At 54.7% G+C, this 25,351-nt stretch overlaps 1 protein-coding gene across 4 annotated transcripts; it reads right to left on the bottom strand.

Moving 5' to 3' along the window:
* Window positions 1-51: 51 nt before the first annotated feature.
* LOC122432972 (F-box/LRR-repeat protein 19) lies at window positions 52-23,395 on the bottom strand. Of its 4 annotated transcripts, none has more exons than XM_043455324.1 (11): window positions 22,773-23,380; window positions 19,980-20,180; window positions 18,492-18,635; window positions 18,282-18,368; window positions 17,970-18,188; window positions 17,316-17,477; window positions 15,675-16,186; window positions 7,392-7,555; window positions 7,130-7,291; window positions 1,924-2,142; window positions 52-1,816 (listed from the first exon to the last, which is right to left on the bottom strand). In XM_043455324.1, the coding sequence occupies exons 1-11, from the start codon at window positions 22,812-22,814 to the stop codon at window positions 1,638-1,640; spliced, it is 2,091 nt and encodes a 696-aa protein (XP_043311259.1). In that variant the 5' UTR covers window positions 22,815-23,380; the 3' UTR covers window positions 52-1,637. The 4 variants fall into 4 exon arrangements, with proteins under 4 accessions (XP_043311259.1, XP_043311260.1, XP_043311262.1 ...); XM_043455325.1 differs by having other exon boundaries at window positions 17,445-17,477; window positions 22,773-23,375; XM_043455327.1 differs by lacking the exon at window positions 22,773-23,380 and adding an exon at window positions 21,477-21,802.
* Between the last annotated feature and the right edge of the window lie 1,956 nt (window positions 23,396-25,351).

The following is a 25,351-nucleotide window of genomic DNA, read 5'->3' as shown; positions in this document are numbered from 1 at the left end:
CCACCCCCTGCATCCCCAACGCCGCAGACAACCACACGCGAACTCGGCGGCCCCGGCTGGAAGATTTTGAGTTTTATAGCAAACCATATAGTACAGACCCGGGGCCCAGGGGCCCAGCCCGGCTGGGTCCCCCACTTATCCCTCGCTGGGCTGCCTCCTCCCCCTCCCCCAAGCGGCCCCATCCTCAAGCCTTCTGCGAATCCCCAGGACCCCCTCCCCTCCGGCCTTTGGTCCACCCAGTCCCTCCCCCCCACCCGCGAACCTCCCTGTTACCTGAGGTATGTGGATATTCCCCCCTCCCCAACATGGTCCAGTCTGGCTCCCCAGGGAGACCTGGGCTGAGGGGCGGGAGCTGGCCCCGGCCCCTACCCCTGGCTCCCAAAGCCCCGCCCCGGCAGAGGAAGGGGCGCGAGAGGGCCAAGAGTCGTTACTAAGTTCCCATGGCAACTAAGAGGGGCCATTTCCAGCCTTAGCACTGGCTTTGGGAGGTGTCCATTGGCTGCTAATTCCATGGCAACCAGGAGTGGCAGTTCCCTGGGCAAATGGGATACAAGGTTCCATGACGATGAAAGAGTGGGAAGAGCCAAGCTGGAGGAGTCCCATCTTCCCCATCACTGGGCCGGCCCGCCGCCCCCTACCCTCACCTCAGGGTCAGGAGGGGTGGAGCTGCTCAATACAGTAAAGCAAGAGAGCCTGGGCTGGTCCAGTCCGAACTCGGTGGTCCACCAGTCCAGTCTCAGTCCAAGCTGGTCCAGTCCCCTTAAGCTCTGGCTCCCCCAGGTCCGAGGTTCCCCCGGTTCAAGTAACACTTCAGTACAGATGAATGTTCAAGTATAGTGCGGGGAGGCAGGTAGGGGGCTGGGGTACCCCTCACCACTCCCCAGGGCGCGCTGAACAGCGGGCAGGCCCGCGGGCCCCACTCCTCAAGATAGCTGCCATTGTCAGTGACTTTCAAGGAGTCAGGGTTGGGGAGAAGGAACTGAAATCCGGGGAGGGAGGAAGGAGAGGGGTGACCCCGAGGGGCTACTACCACCCTCCCTGCACCTGCTCTTGCCCCCCGCCCCTCACTCAGTCCTGTTGCTTTCCCCCTGGTTCCCCGAGTCCCCTCATCTCTGACACCTGGATCCCCAATTGCTCCTCTGGTTTCCCTTTTTGGCCCCCCCACCCTACCCCCCCAACTCCAAGTATCTGGTCTTTGTTCCCTGAACCCCTGATGGTCTGCTCTCTGCCCACCCCCCACCCCCCAGCCCATCCTCCACCTCCCCCAGCCCCCTGCTCCCAACATCCTGTGTGCAGATACTCTCCCCATTCATCCCCCCCTCAAACTGCACCTCAACCCCCCTCCCACCAGCCCTTTGGCTCAGCGCCCCCCAGTACCTCTGACCCGCTTCCCCCAGGGGATGGTCGATGAAGCAGGTGGAAGGGGGAGGGGATGGGAAGAAGAGACCCCCAGAGATATCAGTGCAGGGGGTAGAGAGTGGGGGAGGCTGGCTCGAGTCCCTGGGCAGGAACCCCAAGTCGTAAAACTCAGGAATCCCAAGTCATGAGGTGGGTGACCTGGCCTCCTGGCAGGGGTGAAATGAAGGCCTGAGGTCCAGGCTCCTGATGAGTCCTGGGGGAGGGTGGGGGGCACCCAACTAGCTGTCCTTGAGAAGCAGCTTCTCTTCTGGGCAGCGGAAGGGGCCAGGGGGCCCGGCGGCTGCCAGCCGGGCACAAGCTTCCGGGGAGAGCTGGCGGCAGGAGCGCAGGTCGAGACGGCGGAGGCGCGGGCAGCGGCGGAACAGCGGGAGGCAGTGGTCCGTGAGGCGGTGACAACCTGGGGGTGGGGCGACGGCAGCTGAGACCAGAAGGTGAGCAGGGGGTCCACCCGGACCACAGGGCCCAGGAGGCTGGAAGGATGGAGAGATAAGGGACGGCGCTTACCGGCGAGATTGAGGTGTACCAGGGTCTCTCGGAGCGGGGAGGTGGGGGCCGTGAGGAGGTGGACACTGGGATCCCCAACGTGGGCGCAGTGGCTCAGGTCCAGGGCGCTCAGCTGGGGTGCGTGGCGCAGCAGGAGCCGCAAGGAGGCATCCGTCAGCTCCAGGCCGGCCAGGCGCAGCTCTGCTACCCCCTGCAGCCGGCCTCGGCTCTCCGTTTGCCCTGCGGTAGGCAGAGAAGAGGTCACCACTGTGGACCGCTCCCATCCGTGCACCGGCTATGTCTCCACCCTCCTCCCTCACCAACCCCTGACCTGCTCCCAATCTAAGGGAACCTCAACTTGCATTTTCTGCGTGGCTCGTGGCTTGCTCTTCTCCCCCAAACCACACAAGCCGCCATCATTTCATCTGTCTCCCCACACTGCCTCCTCAGGGAGGCCTCCACGATTATGCCATTCGGAACCATAACATTCCACGTACTCCAACTCCTTCCCTGCACCTTCTCCTCTTTTTCTCACTGACATATTTTTTCCTCTCCCACTAGAACAGCAGTCCCCAATCTTTTTTGCACCGGGGACTGGTTTCATGGAAGACAATTTTTCCACGGACAGGGCTGGGGGGGTGGGGGGGGGACGGTTCAGGTGGTCATGGGAGCGACCGGGAGCCATGGGGAGTGATACTGGCGGTTGGGGACCCTTGCACCAGAATGCCCCTTCCAGGAAGGCAGGAGTTTTTGTCTGTCTTGTTCTTGATCTGTGCACAGGACCTGGGACATAGATGCTTGTCAATATATAGTCACTCATCCAACAAATGACATCCCCAACAGGACGGCCCCCTGTCCCACTTCCTCACTTATCAAAAGACAGAGATTCTCACAAGGGAGAAAGGGGGGCGGGGTGACAACTGGGAGAGGGGGCTTGACGCAGACACACTACTGATACTGTGTATCAAACACGTAAGCAATGGGAACCCACTCTACCGCTCATGGAACCTTCCCTCCTCAGTGCTCTCCTGCCACCTAAACGGGAAGGAAATCCCGAAAAGAGGGGATGTATGTTTGTATACATATCGCTGACTCACTCTGTTGTGCAGCAGAAACTAACACAACATTGGAGAGCAACTATACTCCAATAAAAATTAATTTAAAAAAAGAGCAGTTCTCAAATATGTGAGACCACATCCCTCTTCTGCTGAAAACTCTCCAAGGGCACCTCAGAGAAGTCTAATCTACTTGGGAGAACATTCGAGTTCCTACAAGGTCTCACCCCTGTCTCGGCTCCAAATTCCTCTCCCTCCTTCAGAAACACTTGAGCCAAACTCCACAGGGGACCCTGTTCAAGGCCACCTGTGTTCAGTCCCCTGCCTGGCCAGGGTCCCTGGCTTTCCCATCTGAGCTCAGAGGCCTCTCCTTCCTCCAGCTCTGGGGTAGAAGAGCTCCTACCCTTCATCTCTGCCCCCAAAGCTTTCCTTTATATTGTATCTACCATGATCCTGCATTTCCATTTTTTTTATCTATGCTTGACCACACACTGTAGGCCAGGCAGCGGCTAAGTGGCAGCCTGCCCCTAGCCCAGTGGCTCTCCAATTAGAGAGAGAGAGAGAAAGAAAAAACGAGAGGGAGACAGACAGACAGAGACTAACTAATCTCCCTGGGCTGCTGGGTAAAACCAATTGCTGGCCCCGCCCCCAGGCAGTCTAACAAGTTCTCCTGGGACTTCCCTGGAGGTCCAGGTTAAGACTCTGTGCTTCTACTGCATGGGGCATAGGTTCACTCTGGTTGGGAAACTAAGATCCTGCATGCCACATGGCATGGTCAAAAAAAAAATCCAGACAAAGGAAAAACCAAGTTCTCCAGCAACGCTGAGCTGCTGGTCCCAAGACCACGCTTTAAGAACCACAGCCTCGGGAGACAAGTTTTCTGATCATCATTCCTGTTTATAGATGAGAACACTCAGGCTTACATCCAGCTACACAAGCCAGCTACACAAGGTCACATGATTATGGATGAACAGAGCCAAGACACCAGGCCTTGTGACTCGGGAGTCCTAACTCTTAACCACAATGCTATCAGCTTTCCAGGCCCCGGCCTCACCCTGAGATAAATAAACTAGATCATACAACACCAAGTCAGGGAACTAGCCTGCACGAGTGTTCTATGGATCTGCAAAGTGTTCACATTTTTCTTAATGACTGATGCTACATAAGAGGTATGTGTGAGTCGCTCACTCCTGTCTGATCCCATGGGTTGTAACCTACCAGGCTGCTCTGTCCATGGACTTCTCCAGGCAAGAATACTGGAGTGGGTAGCCATTCCCTTCTCTAGGGGATCCTCCTGACTCAGGGGTCAAACTCGGGTCTCCCACATTGCGGGCAGATTCTTTACCATCTGAGCTACCAGGGATGCTACATAGAGGGCCATTTTTATAAAGAAACTTTGACATGGAGCTTTTCCCTGAAAAATTGTAAGATCGAGCATCACTGGGCTACCCCATTCACCCCACAACGATGCTGAAGCTGGGTGGCAAGGTGTAGTCCCTAACATCCTGCACCAAGCTCACCACTTCTGTAACCTGCCAGGCCACCTCTGGGCACCTACTTGGCAAGCTCTGAATTCTCTCCTTTTCACTTTGAGGAGCTGACAGCCTGGAGCGGAGATATACCTGCTGATGCCCTCACCCTCAGGCCACAGCTAAAGGCCAACAGAGGGAAGCGGATGAGAGAGGTCTCGTGTGGCTGGGGCAAGGCAAGTGGGCTCAAGGAGGATTTCACTGAGGTGGGCCTTCAGGGATTTATTTGAACAAGAAGGAATGGGGGAGGGAAGCGTAGCCAGGCAGAGAACAGCAGGGGCAAAAGCAAGGAAGTAGGGATGCCACACGAGGACAGGAAGCCAAGGGGATAGACGTGGGCGTAGAGGACTTCCATGGTGCTCCAGCAGTTAAGAATCCACCTGCCAAATCAGGGGACATGGATTCAATCCCTGGTGCAGAAAGATCCCACATGCAAGGAGCAACTGAGCCTGTGAGCCACTACTGAGTCCAAGCACCAAAACTACTGAAGCCCGTGTGCCCTAGAGCCCCTGCTCTACAAGATAAGCCACTGCAATGAGAAGCCTATGCATTGCAACAAAGAGTAGCTCCCGCTTGCTGCAACTAGAGAAAGCCGGAGTGAAGCAACAAAGACCTAGTGTAGCCAAGGGGGGGTGGGTAAAAATGTGGGGAGAGTCTCAAGGAGCATATTAGGCTTGGGGGGCCTGGACGGCTCACCTTTGCGAGCTCCTGCTAAAGGGGCTTAGACTGAAGTCAATTCAAGCAGGAGGAGATGGAGTTGGTCTGCCAGGCAACCGGCATGTTCTCACCTCACGGAACGCACTGTTCTCAACGCTCAGTCCAGCTCCAGGAAGAGAGGGCCACGGGTGGATGCTCAGATTTGGCCTGGCCTGTGTGACTTGCAGCTGTCACTCAAGCCCTCTGGGGCCTCACCCAGAAATCCTAGTTCCTTCTCTACTCCCCTTCCAAGACTGCTGTGAGGGGGATGGGGTGGCAAGAAGGGAGCCATGAGAGAGAGCAGCCAAAGCAAGGTGCTGGGGTGAGTTGACAGTCCTTGACCTCATGGAGCTTAAGAACCTTGTAGAAGGAGACAGATTTTAACCAAATCAGTATGCTAGGAGGGGACTGCTCTCTGGAAGAAGGACTCTCATCTCAATGGAGGAGGAGATCTTGGAGGGCTTCTAGGAGGAAGTAACATTGATGCTGAGGCCTAAAAAGCGGTTGGGTATCAGGTGAAGGAGGATAAAGCATTCTAGGCAAAGAGGAGTAGGCAAAGGCCCTGGAGCTGGAGGAAACTTGGCAAGGAGGCTGAGGTGGCTGAAATGTGAGGATAGCATAGGTCAGTGGGAGCCAGACCAGTGGCCTTATTGACCATGGTAAAATACTGATCTGCATCCAAAGAGCACCAGGGAACAATAAGAACGAGTGGAGAGCATGGGGTGACGTGGACAGACCAGATCTTCTGGGTGGTTCCCCGGCTTCATTATGGAGAACAGACTGGTGGGGACCTGGGAAAATGCTGAGTATCCCAGCTCCTTGCTAGAACTAGACAAAGAGCCCCAGGCCTCAGCACTCCCACCTCACACCTCAATAGGACCCCCAAAGTGACCAGGTTGGTGCTTACCAGACCAGCCCCAGTTCCCAGCATCCCCTCTTTGCCAATATGGCTCCCAGGCCTCACAAAACTGCTTATTCCTTCACACTCCCTGGGAAAATCCTGTCTCTTTCAGGACTCAATTCAAATAGCACCTCCTTAAGGAGGGCTTTTCTCATTGCCCTCCTTCCCCACCCCCGCCACCCTCTCACCGACCACAGCCATTAGCACGTCATGCCCTTCTATGTCTGCATGACTGGGGTTCTACCAGTGTGGGGAATGGGGCTCACTCAGTTTGAGGTCTCCAGGGCCCTACCCAGGGCCGGGCCCAGAGGTTACGTGCCATGAAGCTGACTTTACCTGGTGGCAGGGGCCGGGGCCAGAGCAGGGTGAAGAGGTGGCTGGGGTCTGACTCAGGAAATGAAACCGCCACCTCCACACAACCGTGCAAGTCAGCTGGCTCCCTCATTTCTGCTCTGCTCCCTCAGAAAAGTCCTCATCATTTCACTTCAGGGCAAGAAGATCTAGGGTCCAGTTCTACTGCTCAATCATATCTTTGCTGGGCCAACACATGAATTTTAAAAAGAATCTGAATTACGCGCCATCATTTAAAAACCGGGATATTTCACAGAAGATCCTTTGTCTGGCTCCTCTTGACAAATGGAACTGACCAGCCACCCCAGGCCTGCGTTCTTCCACAGCAGTCCCGCTGTTCCCCCTGGGAGAAGTCTCCCCTAATAGTGCCCACCACACCCAGAGATTTTGCTCACAATCCCCTGGCTTCTCCTAGAATTCTGTGTCATCCTCCTGTCCCACACTGCGTTTCATCCCCTAATTATCTTCCCCTCTGGAAGTCAATCCCATCCCCTCAGCTCTGATCACAGGGCCCAGCACACAGCAGGAAAGTGAATGAATGAACATGGGCCAAGCAGGGTCTGTCTCCTCAACCTCACAAGCTCTATCCGTTCTCCAAATCCTTTTAACACCCAGCAGGAATCGGAAGAGACCGTGGAAGCCTCACCCCCCAGCCTGTCCAAACCCTCCTACAAAGGAGCCAAGAGAGGCCACACCTGGCTTGGTGTCTGGCGGAGGCAGCAGCAGCTCGCGGAGCTGGGAGTCTTTAACATCCTCAATCCAGCGGAGGTCCAGGAGCCGCAGGGCCGGCAGTGGGGCTGAGCCCAGGGCAGAGACAGAGAGCCAGGAGCAGCCAGACAGCACCAGCTCCTGCAGGCCTGGGGGAGCAGGGAGGTCCCCGGAAACAGGTGCTAGGAGGGGTCCGTCCCAGGTCTGTTCCCTTCCCTCACCCCACCCCACCTCACCACGTGGCACTACCTTGCAGTCGGTTCAGAAGCCACATGAGCTGCTTCTTGGAGACACCTGTCCAGCTGAGGTCCAGGGCTCGAGGCTGGCGGCGAACCACACCACTAAGCATGGGCGGGGTCAGTGACTTCCTCCGGCTCAGGTCCATCCGAGGCCACAGACGCTTGTCGTAGCACCTGTTGGCCACAAGGGGGAGACAGAGACCTCAGTCCTCAGCTCACAGTCTCAGGGAACCTACAATCCCCACCCTGGTTCACCCCAGCTCTCTCCTGGTCCATACCAAACAGCAAGGGTGGGCAGGAAGCCCCAGGTCCCAGGCCAAGAACACTACGTTTGGGGTTCAACTCCATCACTAATTGGATGTGAGTCTTAGGCAAGCCCATTCCTCTCCCTGGGCCTCAGGCCTTGTTTATAACACAAAAGATGATAGTCAACAGGTGGGCCTTGCCCACGAGGTGGTTTTAAGATCAAACGGGGTTATTACAGTTAGTGGACCTTACAGGGACTTTCCTGGTGGTTCAGTGGTTAAGAATCTGCCTTCCAATGCAGAGGACATGGGTTTGATCCTTGGTTGGGGCACTAAGATCCCACATGATGCCGTGGGATACCTAAGCCCATGTACTGCCATTAGAGAGCCAGCAGGGGGCACCTGGATAAGCTGCGTGCTGCAACTACTGAGGCTGTGTGCTCTAGAGCCCGAGCATCACAACTAAAGAAGGCCTCGCCCTGCAGTGAAGATCTAGCCCAACCAAAAAAAAAAAAAAAATCTATAGTGAGTGGGCCTAAAGCTTCCAAAGCATTGTGCCAAAGACACACGCACTCTACACACTGTATTTGATGGAGACCCAAAGAGATCCAGCAGCAGCCCCCATCCTCTGCCTCGGGCTTCTCACCAGTTATGGTGGCTGTGGGTACTTCTCAACCTCTACTAATTCCTGCCCGTGATCCGCGTCTGCTCATCCTGAGGACCAGCTGCCCAGGGCTTGACTTACTAGTCTGTGACTACTGTGAGCCTCCAGCCAGAATGGAGACTTCACCAGGGCAGCCCTGGCTTCTTCCTCTTAGCACCCCTAGTGCCCAGCACTGGGCCAGGTGTAGGTTACCTGCTGTACATCTGTTGCATGAATGGATGATCCCAAGCCGAGTGTGGACCACCCAAAGCTCCCACGGAGCACCCCTACCACACACTTCATTCATGGCTTCCCAGTGATTCGGTCAGTGTTTATGGAAGGCCTAGTAGGTCCCAGTTGTTGAAACTACAAAGATGAATGAGGCCTGCATCAAGTGAAACAGGTTGGTCCCCAGCAACTCTGACAGCCTTGATGAGACCAACATGCAGGGAACTGGAGAAGGGCTTCCCAAACTGATGTTACCAGGGAACCCTTCCCCATCTCTGCCAAAGTCATCTACCAACACACTGTAGTATTGGGTTGGCCAAAAAGTTCATTCAGGTTTCCCTCCACGTAAGCTGTTATGGAAAATTGAACAAATTTTTTTTTGGCCAACCCAATACACTAAAGTTCCTTGAGATGTGGTTTGAAAAGTTTCTTTCAGTACAGTAGTTCAAAGCCATGTCATAAAAGTTCCCACTGGGTAAGATGAACTGTATCAGAAGCAGCAGGGGTGGGGAGGGGAACCAGGAAGCTGTCTCTTATCTCTCTCCCAGCCCCGCTTCTGGAGGCTTTCCTTTCAGGAAGCCCTGGGCTGGGGCAGAGATGCCCAAACTCCAACAGTCATTCAGTATCCACTTATCTGCAGAACGTAAATTTATCTTTAAATCAATTCTTAAAACCAGCATTTGCACTGAAAACCAGTATAGTTTCACACACATATGTTACACTTAGACATAAACACCACAAAAACAGACTAGGATTATTAAATTCTAGCTAGGTGTTGCTATGGCTTTTGGCTGCCATCTAAAGACTATTTTTGTTAAACAGGGAGGTAAGTATTAGAAAAGTTGTCAAGTGTTTAAGAATCCGCTGGCCAATGCAGGAGATGTATGAGACGCAGCTTCGATCCCTGGGTCAGGAAGATGCCCTGGAGGAGGAAATGGCAACCCACTCCAGGATTCTTGCTGGGAAAATTCCATGAACAGTGGAGTCTGGTGGACTACAGTCCATAGGGTTCCAAAGAGTTGGACACAACTGAGCATGCACGCATCCAAAAGATATAATAGCACCCAATGGAGGAACTTTCTTTTCAAAACTATTAATAATAGAAAGATCAAGCCAAATTTTTGTGCCACTTGCAACTCTCAGGCAAACCTGGGAACCCTTGGGTGACATTTTAGGGAAAGCTGGAAACACATACACCAAGGCTTTGATCCAAAAAACTCCACCCTCTGTCCCACCTCCCACCTCCTACCATTTCCCTTCCTCTTCTAACATTCTAGCCTCTCCCTCTCCTGGTTCCACCCACTCAAACAATAAACACTTGCAAATCTCTCTGATTCTAAACAGGAAAAGAAAAGAAAAGAAAAAAAAACTACCCACCTTCAATCCAGCTTCTGCCCCTAGGTTCTGTCCCTTATCTCCTTCCACTCCGTGAAATCCTGTTCCATCCAAAACTTCTCTCTGCTCACTCTGACCCAGTCATGAGTTCCAACTCAACTGTCACCACCAACTTGAAGCCCTCCTGGATCTTACGTGGCTAGGAGGGAACCCTTGTCCCCCAAGGGCACACACAGGCCGCCAGCTGTATCTGTATACTGCACTCCACAAGAGCCAGGCCAAACCACCTGCTTACCAACAGACACCTGCTATCTGGTGCCAACCCATTTTGGCACGTGTTTGTCTTTGATGGAACTGCCAACCAACCCGGATCCCTCAGGGCTCAGCTCCAGTGCTTCCTCTTCCAGGAAGTCTCTCCTGATTTTTCTTGGCTGCAGCTAATTTGTCCCTTTGCCCTTGGATGACCAGAACACTGGGTTTAAAATCTCAGAGTGGCAGCCAACAGTCACTGAGGGCCCCCTACTGATACTAAGTGTCGAGACACTGAACAGTAAGGAAACGGGGGAGGCAGCCGAGTCTTACAGTAACTGGGGCAACAAGGGACATGATAAGAGCCGGTGAGAAACTGGGACGGGGAGGTTCCCAGGGAGGCAGTGCCAGATCTGAGACTTGAAGGAAGGCAACAGTTGGGGCTTCCCTAGCGGTCCAGTGGTTAGGACTCTGTGCTTCCACTGCAGGGGGCACAGGTTTGATACCTGCTTAGGGAACTAAGATCCTGCATGATGCACAGCAGTAGTTAATTCTAGTGAGGGGAGGAGGAAGAAGATTTGAGTTCAGATAAGGAAGAACCAGCGTCCTGGCCAAGTACACAGGGAAAAAAAAAAAAAAACAGGAGAGCTCTGAGAACCTTAGGCAGTAGGAACAAAAGGCGATTCATCATCTCACCTTAACAATGAGGATGACGAAGACGATGACTCCAGCACGAATACCTCATGTTCACCCATGAAAACCCATGTTCACCAAGGGTTTACTGCGTTCTACGCCTTACACATTTAACCTCACAACAGCCCTAGGAGGTGAATACTATAATCGCCATCTCCTTTTTAGAGGTCAGGAAAATGAGGTCCAGGGAGGTTAGGAGACTGATTTCAAGGTCCCACTTTGATTACATGGTAGCAAAGCCAGGTGGAAGAGCAAGCTGGTCTGGATCGAGAGCTCCAACATGGAGAAGAGGCAGGGGCGAGGCTACGGAGGACGGCCAGCCCAGGGTAGGGGTGTCTTGGCCAGGAAGGTTGGAATGCCAGGCTGGATGAACATGGGCACAGAGCTCCAAGGTGCGGAGTGTGAGCGGTGGGGACTGAAGCCCCAGCTCTGCCGCCTCTGTGCTCGGAGTGACCTTAGGCAAGTCACTTGCTCTCTCTGGGCCTCCATTTGCCAAACCATAAAATGGCGTAAAAGCAGTACTGATTTCACAAGTTTGCTGCAAAAATGAAGGGAGAGTAAATTAACTCTAGTTTCATTTTTTTTTAAAAGTGATTTAAAATAATTAAATGAAAAATGTTTTTAAAAAAAGGCGGGGGGAGACGATGCAGAGGAAGTGTTTAGTGCAGTCACTGTTCTTGTCCAAATGTCCAACAGGACCATGGAAGCTTGTTGCGAGGGTGACAGGGGGCCATAGACAGGTTCTTCCTAGACTAGGGTATGCACGCTCAGTCACTAAGTCGTGTCTGACTCTTTGTGACCCTATGAACCAGGTTCTTCTGTCCATGGAATTTTCCAAGGAAGAATACTGGAGCAGGCTGCCATTTCCTTCTCCTGGGGATCTTCCTGATCTAGGGAATCGAACCCACATCTCCTGCACTGGTAGGCACATTCTTTACCACTGAGTCACCTGGGAAGCCCTCTTTCTAGACTAGAGAATGACACTTAGGTAATAGGTTGGAAGAAGTACAAGGCCAAGGCATCCATCACCCAGGGGAGGCCAAGCCTGATGGCCAAATGCCCTACCCCACTCCCTTTCCCCTTGACTCCAGACACCCCTGACCAACTCAGCCCACCTCCAAAGTTGAGTCCAAAACCTCCCTCTTGCAGAGGCCCTCTGGAGCCACAGAGCTAGACCAGCCCAAACTGCTACCCGTAAGGACTTCACAGCTTCCCAGGCTCCAACCCAAGCCACTTCTTCCTTATCAGCTCTCTGGGCTCCTTGCTGGCATTGAGGTCCTTCCATCCATCCATCAGTGTTTAGTCCCAAATCCAGCTGACTTGACCAGGCAGTGTAGTCCCTTCCTTGCTCATTTCCAGTGAAGTCTCCACCCTCTTCCCTGGGACTCTGCAACTCCCCCAGGCTTCGCCTCCCCCCACCACCCCACCTCCCTCCCCTGACCTGGGCAGATCACTGTGCCTCCCATTTTCAAGAGAAGATGGAAGCCATCTGACGGGAATGCCTGCAACTTCCTGCTCTCCCACCTACAAATTTCTATCCAGTTCCACCTTCGCTGCCTCTTTTTCACACTCCATCCTGATTTCCTCACTTTCATTCATTCGACAAGTGTTTTTTCAGTACCTCCTGTAAGCCAGGTATCCTAGAAACTAGGGACATGGCAGAGAACAAACAGATCAAGTCCAACCTCAATTCTAGACGACCTGGTTCCAGTGCCCTCACCCCCACACAGCACAGCAGAAGATAGCCAGGCCTACTTGGAGCAAAATCCAACTGACACTTCTGGTCCTTGATCTCCCATGACCTCTCGCCAACACCCAACCCTGTTCTCTCCTCAATCTCTCCTTCGGGACACACTCGGCTCGCAATCCCCTCCAAGTCTCTTGCAGTCCTTTCTCTAACTCACAAGTGCTGACATTCTGATTTCTGTCCTCTTCCTTGAAGTTGCTATCTATAGGTTAAAAACTCCCGAACTTGGATCTTTCTTTTTAGCAACAGACCTGTACCTCCAGGTGCTCTTCTGTTAGTTCCTGATGGGCCCAAAGGCCTTTCAGACCAAACCTGGCAAATGTGAGCACTTGGCTTGACCCGGGAACCTGCCCCGGCTAAGTATTCCCAAGCTTGGGCCATGATCTTGCTGCCCATCCAGGCTCATGGACCAGAAACCCAGTTGCTTGTCACTCTACTGCCACCAAATCCAAGTCATCCTGCTTCTTAAGTTCTCAACTCCAGTCCCTCCTCTTCATCCCCCCAGGCCCTGCCTCTGTGCCCAGGTTGACAGAGCCTTTGGACTAGTCCCACTGTGCCCCCCTCAGGCCCTTGTTCAGCCCTACCCTCATTCTGCTCATCCAAAACCACCATTTTGTTGAGCATTTAGCACCCTTTAGCGATTGTGCTAAATATTTTCCAAGAATTACCTCATTTCATCCCTACTAGGTATTGATATGAACCCAGACTACAGATAAGAAAACTGAGGCCCTGACAGGTATAGCAATCGACCTGTGGCCACTCATCCAAGAAGTACAGGAGTCACAGGTGACGAAACCCATGGGTTTTAAAAAAACGCCTAGGCCCAAGCAGAAAACCACCATCCAGTCCAGCTTCTCTGCTTCATCCACCTGCAGTCATGAGTCTCCCCTTGCGACAGAAATTGGGTCTTCATCAGTTCTGGGTCCCATGTACCAAGCACAGAGCTGGCCCTGACCAAGAGGCCTTGGCAAACCTCTAGAGGTGGAGGAGGTGATCCCAGCAACTGCTGTAACTACTTGTTTCTACTATGTTGCAGGTTGACTGAAAACTCTTCCAAGGGCACAGATCTGAGTTCCCAGAATGTTAAAAGTCTGTGCTTTCAGTAAATATTTGTAGCTGAACCAGTGATAATGATTGCTGTTAAGGCACTAAGAAGTTTCTATTTCCTAGGTACTGTCCTCAATTCTTTATTGTATCAGCTCACAAAAACACTCATGAAGTAAATGCCTTGGTTCCTGTTTTAACAGATGAAGAAACTGATGCACAAACTGATGCGCAGAGAAGGAAATAGGCTGATAGCATACAGCTCAGCAAAGATTCTACTATGGAGGACTTTTCCTGGGGGTCCAGGTTCAAACCCTGGTCAGAGAACTAGATCCCACATGCCCCAGCTAAGAGCTCACAACTAAAATCTGGTGAAGCCAAACAAACAAACAAACAAAAAAAGAATGTTAAAAAAAAAGATTCAACTATGGGTAATTTCTCTCCAGAGCCTGCCTTCCCCTCCACGTAGCTCTGTAGCCTCCACAGACCAGCAAGTGTGAACAAGTACACCAGAATCCTAAGGAAAAGGACTGGGGTTTAAGGTCAGCCACTGCCTGCACTGATTTCTAGTGTCCCTCACAACCCGCCTCACAGGGCTGCTGTTAGTATGAGGAACATATCAACTAATGTGTGCACATCCCAACCGGATGCCCGGGCCACAGGAAGGGTCTGGGGAAAAAACCTGGATTTATTCACTTAATAAAATTGTTTTGAGCACCTACATTACCCTTTGGGCTTCCCTGGTAGCTCAGACAGGAAAGAATCTGCCTGCAATCCAAGACACGGGGGTTCAGTCCCTGGGTTGGGAAGATCCCCTGGAGAAGGAAATGGCAACCCACTCCAATTTGCTTGCCTGGAGAATTCTATGGACAGGAGCCTGGCGGCCTATAGTCCATGGGGTTGGCAAAGAGTCGGACACGACTGAGCGACTAACACACATTACCTTTTGTCCTGTGCTGAGAACATGAAGATAAAACAGATATGGCATTTGCCCCAAATACTCACATGGGAACATGAAAACGAATGAAGGCTGTCAATGCAGAAAGCCTCTATGTGCTCTTTTGGGGTGTGGGGGGGAGTGTTGGAGGAGAGCTGGGGGTGGGGGGTGTCAGGGACAGGACGGAAGAGTAAGACCAGGGGTTGGAGAGGCTGACCCACGTTCCTATAGAAACAAGACTCAGGAGGCAGTGGGGAGATGGGAGGAGGGTAAGTGGAAGGTGCTGGTGGTGGCTCCAGGCCACAAAAAAGTTCCAAGCATAATGAGGAGGCCCAAATATGCCTGCCACTTGGGGAGCAGGGGCCGCTCAGCAAAAGGCTTTCTGCTTTTTTAGTTGTGCCACATGGCTTGCAGAATCTTCGTTTCCCCACCAGGGATTGAATTCATGCCCTCTGCAGTGGGAAGTAAGGAAGCCCCGTAAAGGGCTTCCTTAGGTGTGCATGCACGTGTGCTAAGTTGCTTCCATCGTGTCCCACTCTCTGCGACCCCACGGACTGTAGCCCACCAGGCTCCTCCATCCATGGGATTCTCCAGGCAAGAATACTGGAGTGGGTTGCCATGCCCTCCTCCAGGGGATCTTCCCCATCCAGGGATCGAATTTGAGTCTCCTGCACTGGCAGGCAGATTCTTTACTGCTGAGCCGCCTGGGAAGCCCCTTCTTCTGTGTTAGTGGGATCAATTTAAGACTGTCCTCAGAAGAGAGAGGTGAAAAGCAAGTGAGAGGATGCGGGTACAGCAGTCAGCACTATACTTGGCACATATTAAACACTCATAAGTAACAATTTTAAGGAGAAAGGTTCTGGAGCCAGAAGGACCAGGTTCAAATTCCTGGTTCTACTGTTTCCTCTCCACGTGACCTTGACCTCAGCTTCCTCTGAAAATGAGGATAACAATACCCACCTCACAGAGTTGTTGTGAGGGTTCAGTGAGCAAATAAATCAAAAGCAGCCTGGGCACAGTCAATACAGAAGTACCAACTACAGTATGTACATCCTATAGAAGCATCATCAGTACAAGCACCCGGCCCAGAGAGGCTCAGGGACCTGTTGCAGGTCACCCAGCGAGTGAGGAGCGTGTGGGCAATGGAACCTAGGCCTGTCCAGGCCACTCACCAGCGGCTCCAAGTCCGGCACACTCGCATGCAAATGCATAGCTCTCGGGGCCCGAGGTGCTGGAAGACACGCAGCCAGGCGGCGCGGGGCAGGGGGTGGTCGGATCCAGCAGCCAAAGGCAGCGTGTCAGGCTCAGGGCTTCGAGGCGGGGGCCGCACCACGTGCCGCTCCAGCTGTGGGGGCCGGGGCGGGGGTGCGGGGCCCAGGGGCCAGCTGAGGAGGGGCCCTCCGCCGCCAGGGCGCACAGCCCGCCGCCCCCCGCGGTTCTCCTTCTCGCCCGAGCTGCCCCGGGCTGGCCGTCGCCCATTCCGGGCCTCGCCAGGAGCCTCATCCTCACTCAGCGATGTGCCTGACGAGTCGGAGTCTGAGTCGGAGTCCGAGGAGGATGAGGATGTGTCGGGCACCCGCTCCAGCAGCTGGCACATCCGCTTGAAGCGCTCGAGCTTCTCCCGCTGGGGTGACGGGGAAGGCACCGCCGGGCCCTCAGCAGAGGCCAAAGGCGGCTTTGGTTTCTGCAGGGAGAGATGGAGGCTGTTCTAGGGCCTGGCACCTGCCTTCCCACCCCCCGACCCCCGAGGAGTCACCGGCGGAATGAATAGCCGGAGGGACAGTCCCGAGTTCCTGCCCTGTGGAGCCTCAGTCAGGTCATGCCCCTCTCTGGACTTCTCACTTTCCTCATCTGTCACAGGAAGGTGCTGATGCAAAGAATGCAAAGACTTATGGGTCTCGATAGCTTAGGAGTTTCCAAAAGCAGTGAGGTGTGGAGAACAGTTACAGATCTAGTTTTGCATATTGACCTGGCTATCAATTCTCTCGGTGACCTTGGGAAGCCCCTTTCTCATCATCTACAACACTGAAGGCTGTACCAAACTTCGAGTGTCTCTGCACTGAGACGAGAGTAACAACGATCATCTGGCCCTGGGCGGAGCCTCCCACCCTCGCTGACTCATGACATCCTCACAGGGCTGGGATGCAGTGGCTACTTGGCCCACTCTTTCCAGATATGAGGAAATGTAGGCTCCGAGAGATTATGGAACTTGCCCAAGGTGACAACCTGACAAATGGCAGAGGAAGAATTTGAACGCAGTCAAGCAGACCCTGGCATTTGATGTGTCAGTGCAAAGTGACAGCTGAATGCTAGCTTTCCTGTGTGACCTTGGACAGGTCTTCAAACCTCTCTGGGCCTTACTTCCCTCAAATCTAGTCCCTTTGCAGTTTACAAAACTCAGTTAATGTCATTAAACAGCTTTGTGGCATAGACCGGGTAAGGAAAGTGGTATCATGTCTATTTCACTGATGAGGAAACTGAAGCCCAGAGCAGCTGATAAGCTGCCAAGACCAATCAGCAAGTCAATGGTTGAACAGGGATTTGAACTCAGTTCTTCCCCCTTAAAGGTTTGGAAAGATGAGGCAAATGGGTCAAACGATACCCCAAGGGTTCTTGGCAAGTCTAGGGCTCTTGTGGCCTGGCCCCAACCCACTCTTCCCCTCTACTCTTCCTAGGGGCCCAACTGCCTGCCCATCATGGCCAAGAAGGGGTGGGGTAGGACAAGGTAGGCAGGAAAGGACAGATTTCTGTCTCTAGGATAGAGGGTGGGGCAAAGGAAAGTGGGAAGGGGAGGGAGGAGGTCCCCGGCACACCTCCCAGTTCTCGGGAGGGAGACCAGGGTGGCAGGACGAGAAAGCCTGGCTCGGATTCAGAACCCTGGGGGGCAGAAGGCCGGGGCCGCCTGGGTCCGATCCTCGGAGGAGGCAGGCGTCTCCACCCACCTTCTTCAGGTGCCTCTCTCGGCCTCCTTTCACCTACCAGAGCAAGAAGGAGACAGGGGGCAAGGGAGAAATGACATTAGCCCCTGGTTGGCCACAAAACTAAGATCTATGCTTGCCTCTTAAAACTACAAATCCCAGAAGCCCCCACCTCAGAGAGAACTCTGAGCATGCTCATCTGGTAACCAGTGTCTTGGCTCACTGAGCATGCTCTCATCTCCGCTTTCTTCCCCCTCAGGCCCTTTCTAGCCCCTCCTTCCTCCTCTGCAGCAGCTAATTTGAGCATGCTCTCTCCCTCCTCCCTAAAGCACTCAAAGCTTCCCTATCCAGCGCCAGTAGCTTCTCACCTGTACCTCTCCTCCACACTGAACGTGCACCGTCCTCCCACCTGAAATTCCGAACTACATCTCCCAACAACCCCTGGGGGGAACCCATGAAGCTGAATGTCCCAGGTTCCCCCCAAAAGCAACAGATTACAGCTCCCAAAATCCCTTAGGCTGGATCGAGTGAGCATGCTCCCTGGCTCACCTTTTTCCTTGGGGTAGGGGGCTCATTCCCTGCCTCCCTCTCCTTTCTTTTGGGGGGCCCAGGCACGTCCTCTGGGGGGGGCCCAGCAGGTAAGGGACCTTTGCGCCTGGGTGGAGGTGGTGGAAGTGGCGGCTCCTCCGTCAGCTTCCATCCACTCCCCAGGCTGGCGCCCTCCTCGCCGTTGTCAGCCCTGCGGCGGCCTGGTCCCTCACCTGAATCCTGGAGAGATGGAAGCTGAGGGTGAGGTTCTGCACCAACCCCCGACCTTCTGCCTACCCAGAGCCTGGCACCCACCCAAGCCCCAGCCTCTACCTTGCTGGTCCGGCCTTCCTGGGTGCAGCGAGGGCACTCCCAGCAGTTGGGGATCTCTGCATTGATGACACCCTCAGCCTTCCCCATCTGTAGACAGAGGCAGGGAGTGGATGTCAGGTGTCAAAAAACTCAAGAGGCATCCTACCCCAGCTCCGTACTCCCTGACATTCCGAGCCCCACCCCGGCCTCCAGGGTCGCCAGGACCATCACCTTCAGGCAGCCAGGGTGGACGATCTCATTGCAGATTGTACACTCCATGAGGCTCAAACCAAATTTCTCTTCCTCTCCCTCCACTGTGTCCTCCTTCCCAGCCTCCCCACACAAGAGGCATACAGCTGTGTGTGGGAGCACGGGCTGTTGGGGGAAAGGGGGGTGTCAGGGACCCCAAAAGCAAGCCACAGGAGTAAGACCGTTCTTTCTGGGGACCCCGGCCAGCTGCGAGATGAGGTCTAGAACCCAGGGGGGCAAGCTGGGTCAAATCCTGAATTTGTTCCTTTTTGGCAGTAGGACCTTGAACTGATTTAACCCCCTTATGTCTTTCTCCATCTGTCAAATGGGGCTAGGAAGTTTTTCCTTGCAGGACTGTCATAAAAATGAGATAATGCAGAAAAGGTAGTAGATACACAGTTGTCACTGTTGATGGCTGCATCTGGATCCAGGGCCTGGGTAACCTGATGTGGTAGCTGGCTTTGGGAAAGGAGGGAAGACTATATGCCAAGGTGACAGCAAACTCAGAGAGAGCTGGAGGGAACATGGAGACAGCTTAGGGTGAGTCTCAGTTTGCTCAATGAGCCGTATGGGGGTTGCCCTGGACCCCACAATGAACCCGGTTTTGGCAAGACCCCTGGGAACACTAAGGGCAGCTGGCTGATCTTAGGGAAGGGACTTTAGGAAAAAAATGACTTTAGGAAAAAAATCAGGGGTAATACTGAGTCATATCAAGAAAGTTGTGAGGCAGGCTCAGGGAGGCAGCAGGTGGGGAAGAAGAAAAGTGAGGCAAGGGTCAGGGGACAAAGGAAAACAGGAGGGGCTGTGGGGCAAGGAGACCAGGAAGGGTGACGGCAGGGAAAAAGGGAGGTGGGGTCACGGGGAGCACAGGATGCCGCCGGTCCTATGGCTACTGGGAAAGGACCACTCTCGGGAGCCCTGGGAAGCGCTAAGGTTGAGGAAGGCGGGCACAGCCCCGTGGTTCTTGGATACCTACTGTGGGCTGCTCCTGGCAGCAGGTACATTCTTATCCATGCTGTCTGACCTTTACAACTCAGCAAAGGAAACATTTCACGGAGGAGGTACCTTGAGGGTCACAGTGATTTGCTCAAGGTCAAAGAGTGGGTAAGACAAGCTTCAAATCCGAGACCACTCTCACAGATGAAAAGGAGGCCAAAGAAGGCAAAGACCTATTCCCGGCTCTGGGGAGGGGGTCCAAGGGGGCCCGAGCTTTCTGTGGGTCTCTGCCTCTTAAAGTTGGGAAAAGCCTGAAGGTAGGGAGTGGGAGGGATTCTTCAGTGGACCCTAATATTGGCCCCAGCTTGAAGCTGAGGACAGAAATGGGCCTGGCAGATATGTGAACCAGCCAGTGAATGAATGAGCAAACCTATGGCAACTTTCCATGACCCTCGACGGAGTCACCCCCAGCCCCCCAGATAGGTGCTAGGTCAGCTGGGGAAGGGTGCCCCCTGCAGTGGGGGCAGCACTCACGGCGGTGCACTGCCGCAGCAGGCACGACTGCTTCATGCGCCCGGGCCCCCCGAACTTCTTCATGTCTCGGCAGAAGTGGCAGTCCCCGCACTCAGTTCGCACACAGGCCCGGCAGCGGCGGCAGCGGGTTCGGCGTCGGCGCGCTCCGGCCCCCGGCCCCCGGCTGCTCGACGACATTGGGGGCGTCAGCAACGCCGAGGGCTGTGTGTGGAGGGTGGCAAGGTCAGGGGGGCCCACAGGGACCCTGGCCGGCAAGACTCCTGGCAGCTTTGCCCCCACTCCTAGGCAGCCAGAGCTTGGCTTCCTACCCAGGGAGACAAGGAACAAGGAGGTGCCCCTCCTGCGGAAGGTCAGAGGAACCCCCCTCCCTCTAGGCAAGGCCACCCTCTTCCTGAAGCAGCTCACTTGGCTCCTCCGGGAGCCCTGAGAACTAGCTTCCTGACCTCACTCCTACTCTAACACTTCTTCCATACTCCCGCGCCTGACCCAGGGAGGACGAAGGGACACCGAGAGGGACAAGGGCCTTTCCACGGACATCCTCACAGCGAAGCTCCTGGAAAAACCAGGGGCTCCTTGTCTGTGGAGTCACCTGAGACAGGTCCTAACTCTTCCCCTGTTCTCCAAATGTGCTCCATCCCAGGCTCTCTCCAAGCTGAAACACCCCAAATTTACCTCCTAGATCCCCACAGATTCCTGATCACCAAATCCAGACCTCTCATTTCCATCAGAAACAACTAACCCCCAACTCCTCTTCCCCTAAAGCCTAGATTTCCTCCTCAGATTCAATGGGAACCTGCTCACACAATCTAACCCCTAAAGATCCACCGGGCTGCCCAACTTCCCAGCGCTCACAGACCTTCTTTGAGACGCGGCTGCAGAACTCCTCCATGGCCCCAAATATCAACTCTGTTCCACACAGAATGCCCTCTGCTCCAACACAGACTTCTTATGGGTCTCTCAGGTCAACCTGGGCAATCTCCCAGATTCCCTGGGATTCTAGAATCCAGCCTGACATCTCCATAGAACTCAAGATGGGCTCATGTGCACCGCCCCCTGCCTCCCAGCTTCCCAAGCTGCTTTCCATCCCTAATTGTCTGGAATCCCTTGGGCTCCTCTTCCCAGGGAAACCAGATCCTCCAAGATCCCACACAGATTCAGCAGGCCTGGAGGGTCTCTTCATATCCAGAGTCTTACCCCAGCTTCCCCCTTTTCAGACCCATCCATGGGGGGAGAGGAGCCCTCCAGCGCTCCAGGGGAGGGGCCTTGGAGGGCTGCAACCGCAGGCGGGGATGAGGGTCTGCAAGGCGAAGCAGGGTCGAGGAAGGAAGGCCAGTTCCCCAGGGTTGAGAGGTAACAGGAAAGAGGGCTGGAGATGAGGAGTTTGGCGCAAAGAGAGGGTGAGGCTGGGGGCGGGCAAGGTAGAGAGAGGCCGGGCTGAGGATGAATGGACTGGGAGCTGCCCAGGTCTGGGGGTGAGGAGGAGCCGCATGAACCCACCTCACACGTGTCCCGGGAGCCATCTCTCCCTTCTCGGCAGCTCCCGGCGGGTCGGCGGCCATCGGCGGCGGGGGGGCCGGGCGGCGCGGGGCGCGGAACGCTCAGAACGCCGGGGTCCACGGCCCCCCGAGGGCGCTCGGCCCCTCCCTCCGGCGGAGGCCGGGACGGCGGCGAGTGCAGATGGGGGGCGCCGGGGGCGAGGCCCTCCCACGGGCTGCGGCGCGGCCCTTCCAGGGGGAGGTCCTGCTCTGGGGGGCTCAGTCCCTCAGTCCCCCCAGGCCAACGGGGGCTCCTCGGGCGCAGGGTGCACAGCTTCTGCCCGGGCCCCACTCAGTGCGGGGGTCCGAGTCCCAGCTCCCCTCCCCCCACCCCGCCCCGCCTCTCCCCAGCGCCCCCGGCCCTTTAACTGGCCCCTTCCCGATGCCCACTGGCCAGGGGTCCAGGACCAGGCCTAGGACCCCCTACCGTTTCCGGGGTTCAAGCCCCGCCCACCGCCGGTTCCCGGGGAGGGGGGGGTCCCTGTAACCTGCCCCCCTCCCCTGGGCCCGCCCCTGGTCTGCGGCCCCCTGCGCTACTGCTACGGGGCGAGCAAAGGGGGGTGAAGGAAGCTGCTGGGCCCCGCCCCCCCAGCCTGCGCGCGCCCCCGCCCTCTCCCCCTCCCCCCTGCGCGCGACCCTCGGGAGATAGAGATTTAAATAAAATTTGAATAAATCCCCTTCCTCAAGCTGGAGGGTGGATGGAAAGGATGGAAGGGGACAGGAAAAGGGGGATGGGGCAATAGGCGTGCCTCAGCCACCCTGGTCCCCCGGCCCCGCGCTGCTTCGGCTCGGGGCCCTGGCCGCCTCTCTCATCCCTCCTGAGCTCCTTCCTCCTTCCTCCTCTCTTCCCCCTCCCCTCCCCTCCCCTCCCTCCTCCTTCCCTCCTCCTCCTCCTCTTTACTCCCTCCTTCTCCCAGAGGAACCCCGCCCCCTGCCCCTCCTTCCCCCACCACCTCCACTTTTCAGGACTAACAAGCGCAAGGCACGACGGAAGTAGTAGTCCGGCGGCCACAGGGGCTACCGTGGGATCAATAGGATGCTGTGGTCAGCGGGAACTACAAACAAGATGGCGGAGGGCGTGTAAAGCTCGGAGTGGAGGGTGCCGGGAGTTATAGTCCGGTTGCCCCAAGGCTCCGGCTCGCAGAGTACAGAGGAATGGGAACGATGACTACAAACAAGATGGCTTTCTACCCCGGTCCGACCTCCTTCCCAGGCACTCACACGCCCTCCTGTCCACAACCCTCCGCGTCTGTGATACCTGACGGGAGTCGCAGTCCGTTTGCTGCCTTCCCGCTGCCATTTCTACTCTTCAGGAACAATGGAAAGGTGAAAAGGAACGAGGACTACAAGCAAGATGGCGGAAGAGGGGCGGACACCTGACTAGTAGTCCTTCTTATGAGGTGCGATGGGACTAGTAGTTTCCTAGCCTTCTAGAGTTCCTTAAGAATGGCAGGACCCAGACGATAAGGAGACTACCATAAAAATGGCAGGCGGTGGCCTCACTCTACCACCTTGGAACCTCGCCCTCCTGTAATATCGAAATTCCCCTCCTCTTGGCGCAAAGCTTAACGGGAGTTGCAGTCTTCCCGGCTCCCTTCTATTATCTTCGTTCAGACAATGGAAGGGGAAAGGGGCGGGGTCTACCAGCAAAGATGGCCGCTGGAGGAATGGGGAGACGGTAACCTGGGATATGTAGTTCATTCGCTAAGGCTACTCCCTGTGGAAACAGGAGAAAGGACTACAATAAAGATGGCGGCCTAGCACATCCTCTGCGCCAGTGCCTGCTGGGGGACGTAGTCCCTTCCTTGGCTCAACGGAGAAAGGACGTGGGCTGGTGAAATGTGCATCACTGCCGACAGTCCAAATTGAGAGCGGGCGAAAACGAGACTCTCTCCTTCTCTCCTCGCCACCCTCTTCTGACGACCTGCCGGGACATGTAGTCTCATACCTTCACTCGCTGGTGGAGGGGAAGTATTTCTCTCGCCAGTGGGGATCAATGCGGGTAGGGGAGAAAAGACTTCCTAGAGATCCAGGAGTATATAATATCCGCCTCCCCGTGTGGAGGGGTTGTCATCTTTCAGGGGAAGGCTCTTAAAGGAAAGCAACAGTAATCAGTTTGGTCGCGACAAGGGAGGCGTGGTTCTTGCCGACAGTGCTGTCACGCTGTTGTCCCTTGGAAAGCTTCGGCTTCTCACACCTGATGCTTGTTCCCCCAAACCTCAGAGAATTGGTAGCTTCCAAGTCGGGAGAGCTCCAGGGAAAAGGCTCTGGAGTCATACAAAATCTCCACCCCTCCTTGGGAAGTCACCAAACCTCGATTTTTCTCATCTGAAAAATGGGGATAATGATACCTACCTCGAAGCAGAGTGTTATGACAATGTTCACGAAAATGCCCACCTTCAGAGCCTGACATAGGGCACGTGTTGGTAGTTCCTTTGTTGGGGCTCTTCCAGCCCAGCTGTTTTGGGATCCCAGGTGTCCGTCATGCCAGAAGGAATTAGCTCCTGGGAGAAGAAAACTGTGCCAGGCAGTCTACCCCATCTTGAGCTGCACCCCCTCCTCCCCCGCCCATCTGGGTCCTTCGGTGTCCACTACCGATTACTGCTCCTAGGGGGCGCCCATTCTCCGTTTGACTGAGGTCCAGCAACCTGATCAGTTTCCTCAACCTGAAGTTGTGGGCGCTGCAAATTGCCCAACCAGTCTTGGAGGCACCCGCGCCCCCTCGCCGCGCCCCGCTCCCCGACCCCGCTAGACACCTCAGCTGCCAGGCAAACCGGCCTGCTTCCTCCCACTGCACCTTCTGACCTGCCTTCTTAATCTTCCTCCTCTGCCTGCAAAACGATTCACTTTTGAGCCCTGTGGTTCGAGGGCCCTGCGGAAGATTTGGTGAGTGTGGTTTTTCTGGCAGAGAATTGAACGCAGGCTGGCTGGTGTGATGGGAAGTCCTAAATTTGCAGGGACTGGCCTCAGGCGGAACTGAGAGGCTCCTTCTAGCTCACAGTGTGTTTAGGAAATCCTTGCCTCCCGGAAGATTGTTTGCTCTTTGGCCTCACTGCTTTAGTTTAGGCTTGCATGAATGCCCAGGGATTTTTCTGGAGCCAGTCCCTCTACCGATTAGCTTCTTCCCTTCCACCCTTCTCACCGCTGCACCCAGTTAACTGTTCATCTTTCAGGTTTGTGTCCCAAAGAAGCCTTCATGTGTGTAACTCCCAGATGAGATTTATTTGACTCTTCCCCTGGATATAAGCTGTATGAAGAGTCCGTCTCTTATGTACTTTCAGCATCTCATTTAATCTTCATGAGAGTCCTGTTGACGATCTCATTTTATAGATGAGGAAACTGGGAATGACTGAGTGATAAATATAGGATTCAGAGCTTCTCTGGGTGTGTGTCTAGTGGTAAAGAATTCGCCAGCTAATGCAAGAGACCCAGGTTTGAACCCTGGTCTGGAAAGATCCCCCATAATGCAGAGAAACAAAGCCTGAGTGCCTACCTGTGCTCCCGACCAAAAGAAGCTATCCCAACGAGAAGCCTGCACACCCCAACAAAGAGTAGCCCGCGCCACAGCTGGAGAAAGCCTCCATGCAGCAATAACGGCCCAGCACAGCCAAAAATAAATACATAAATAAATGAATAAAGTTTAGAAAGGAATATAAAATCATAAAGAAAAATAATTAGTATCATAAAATAATTTTTTCTAAAAAAGCTAGTTTTCCCAAGGCCTCAGAGCCCATCTTCAGAACTATAGCATCTGCCAGTTGATCAGGTCCAGCCTCTGTGTGTTAAGTTTGGCAGAGGAACCACACATTTCTTTCACTTGGAATCCAGAAACAGTGA

The sequence above is a fragment of the Cervus canadensis genome, chromosome 32, assembly GCF_019320065.1.
Source record: "Cervus canadensis isolate Bull #8, Minnesota chromosome 32, ASM1932006v1, whole genome shotgun sequence".
Classification (NCBI taxonomy): Eukaryota; Metazoa; Chordata; class Mammalia; order Artiodactyla; family Cervidae; genus Cervus; species Cervus canadensis.
This window is presented reverse-complemented; position numbering and strand designations above follow the sequence as displayed.

Excerpts from the sequence above, each read along its gene's own strand:
- LOC122432972 (XM_043455324.1), bottom strand. The coding sequence starts at position 22,814 with ATGGCAGCGGGAAGGCAGCAAACGGACTGCGACTCCCGTCAG. Across the intron at positions 20,181-22,772 it reads CGGACTGCGACTCCCGTCAG|CCCTCGGCGTTGCTGACGCC; the intron begins GTATCACAGACG and ends CTCCACACACAG. Across the intron at positions 7,556-15,674 it reads TGCCGGACTTGGAGCCGCTG|GTGCTACGACAAGCGTCTGT; the intron begins GTGAGTGGCCTG and ends TGTGGCCAACAG.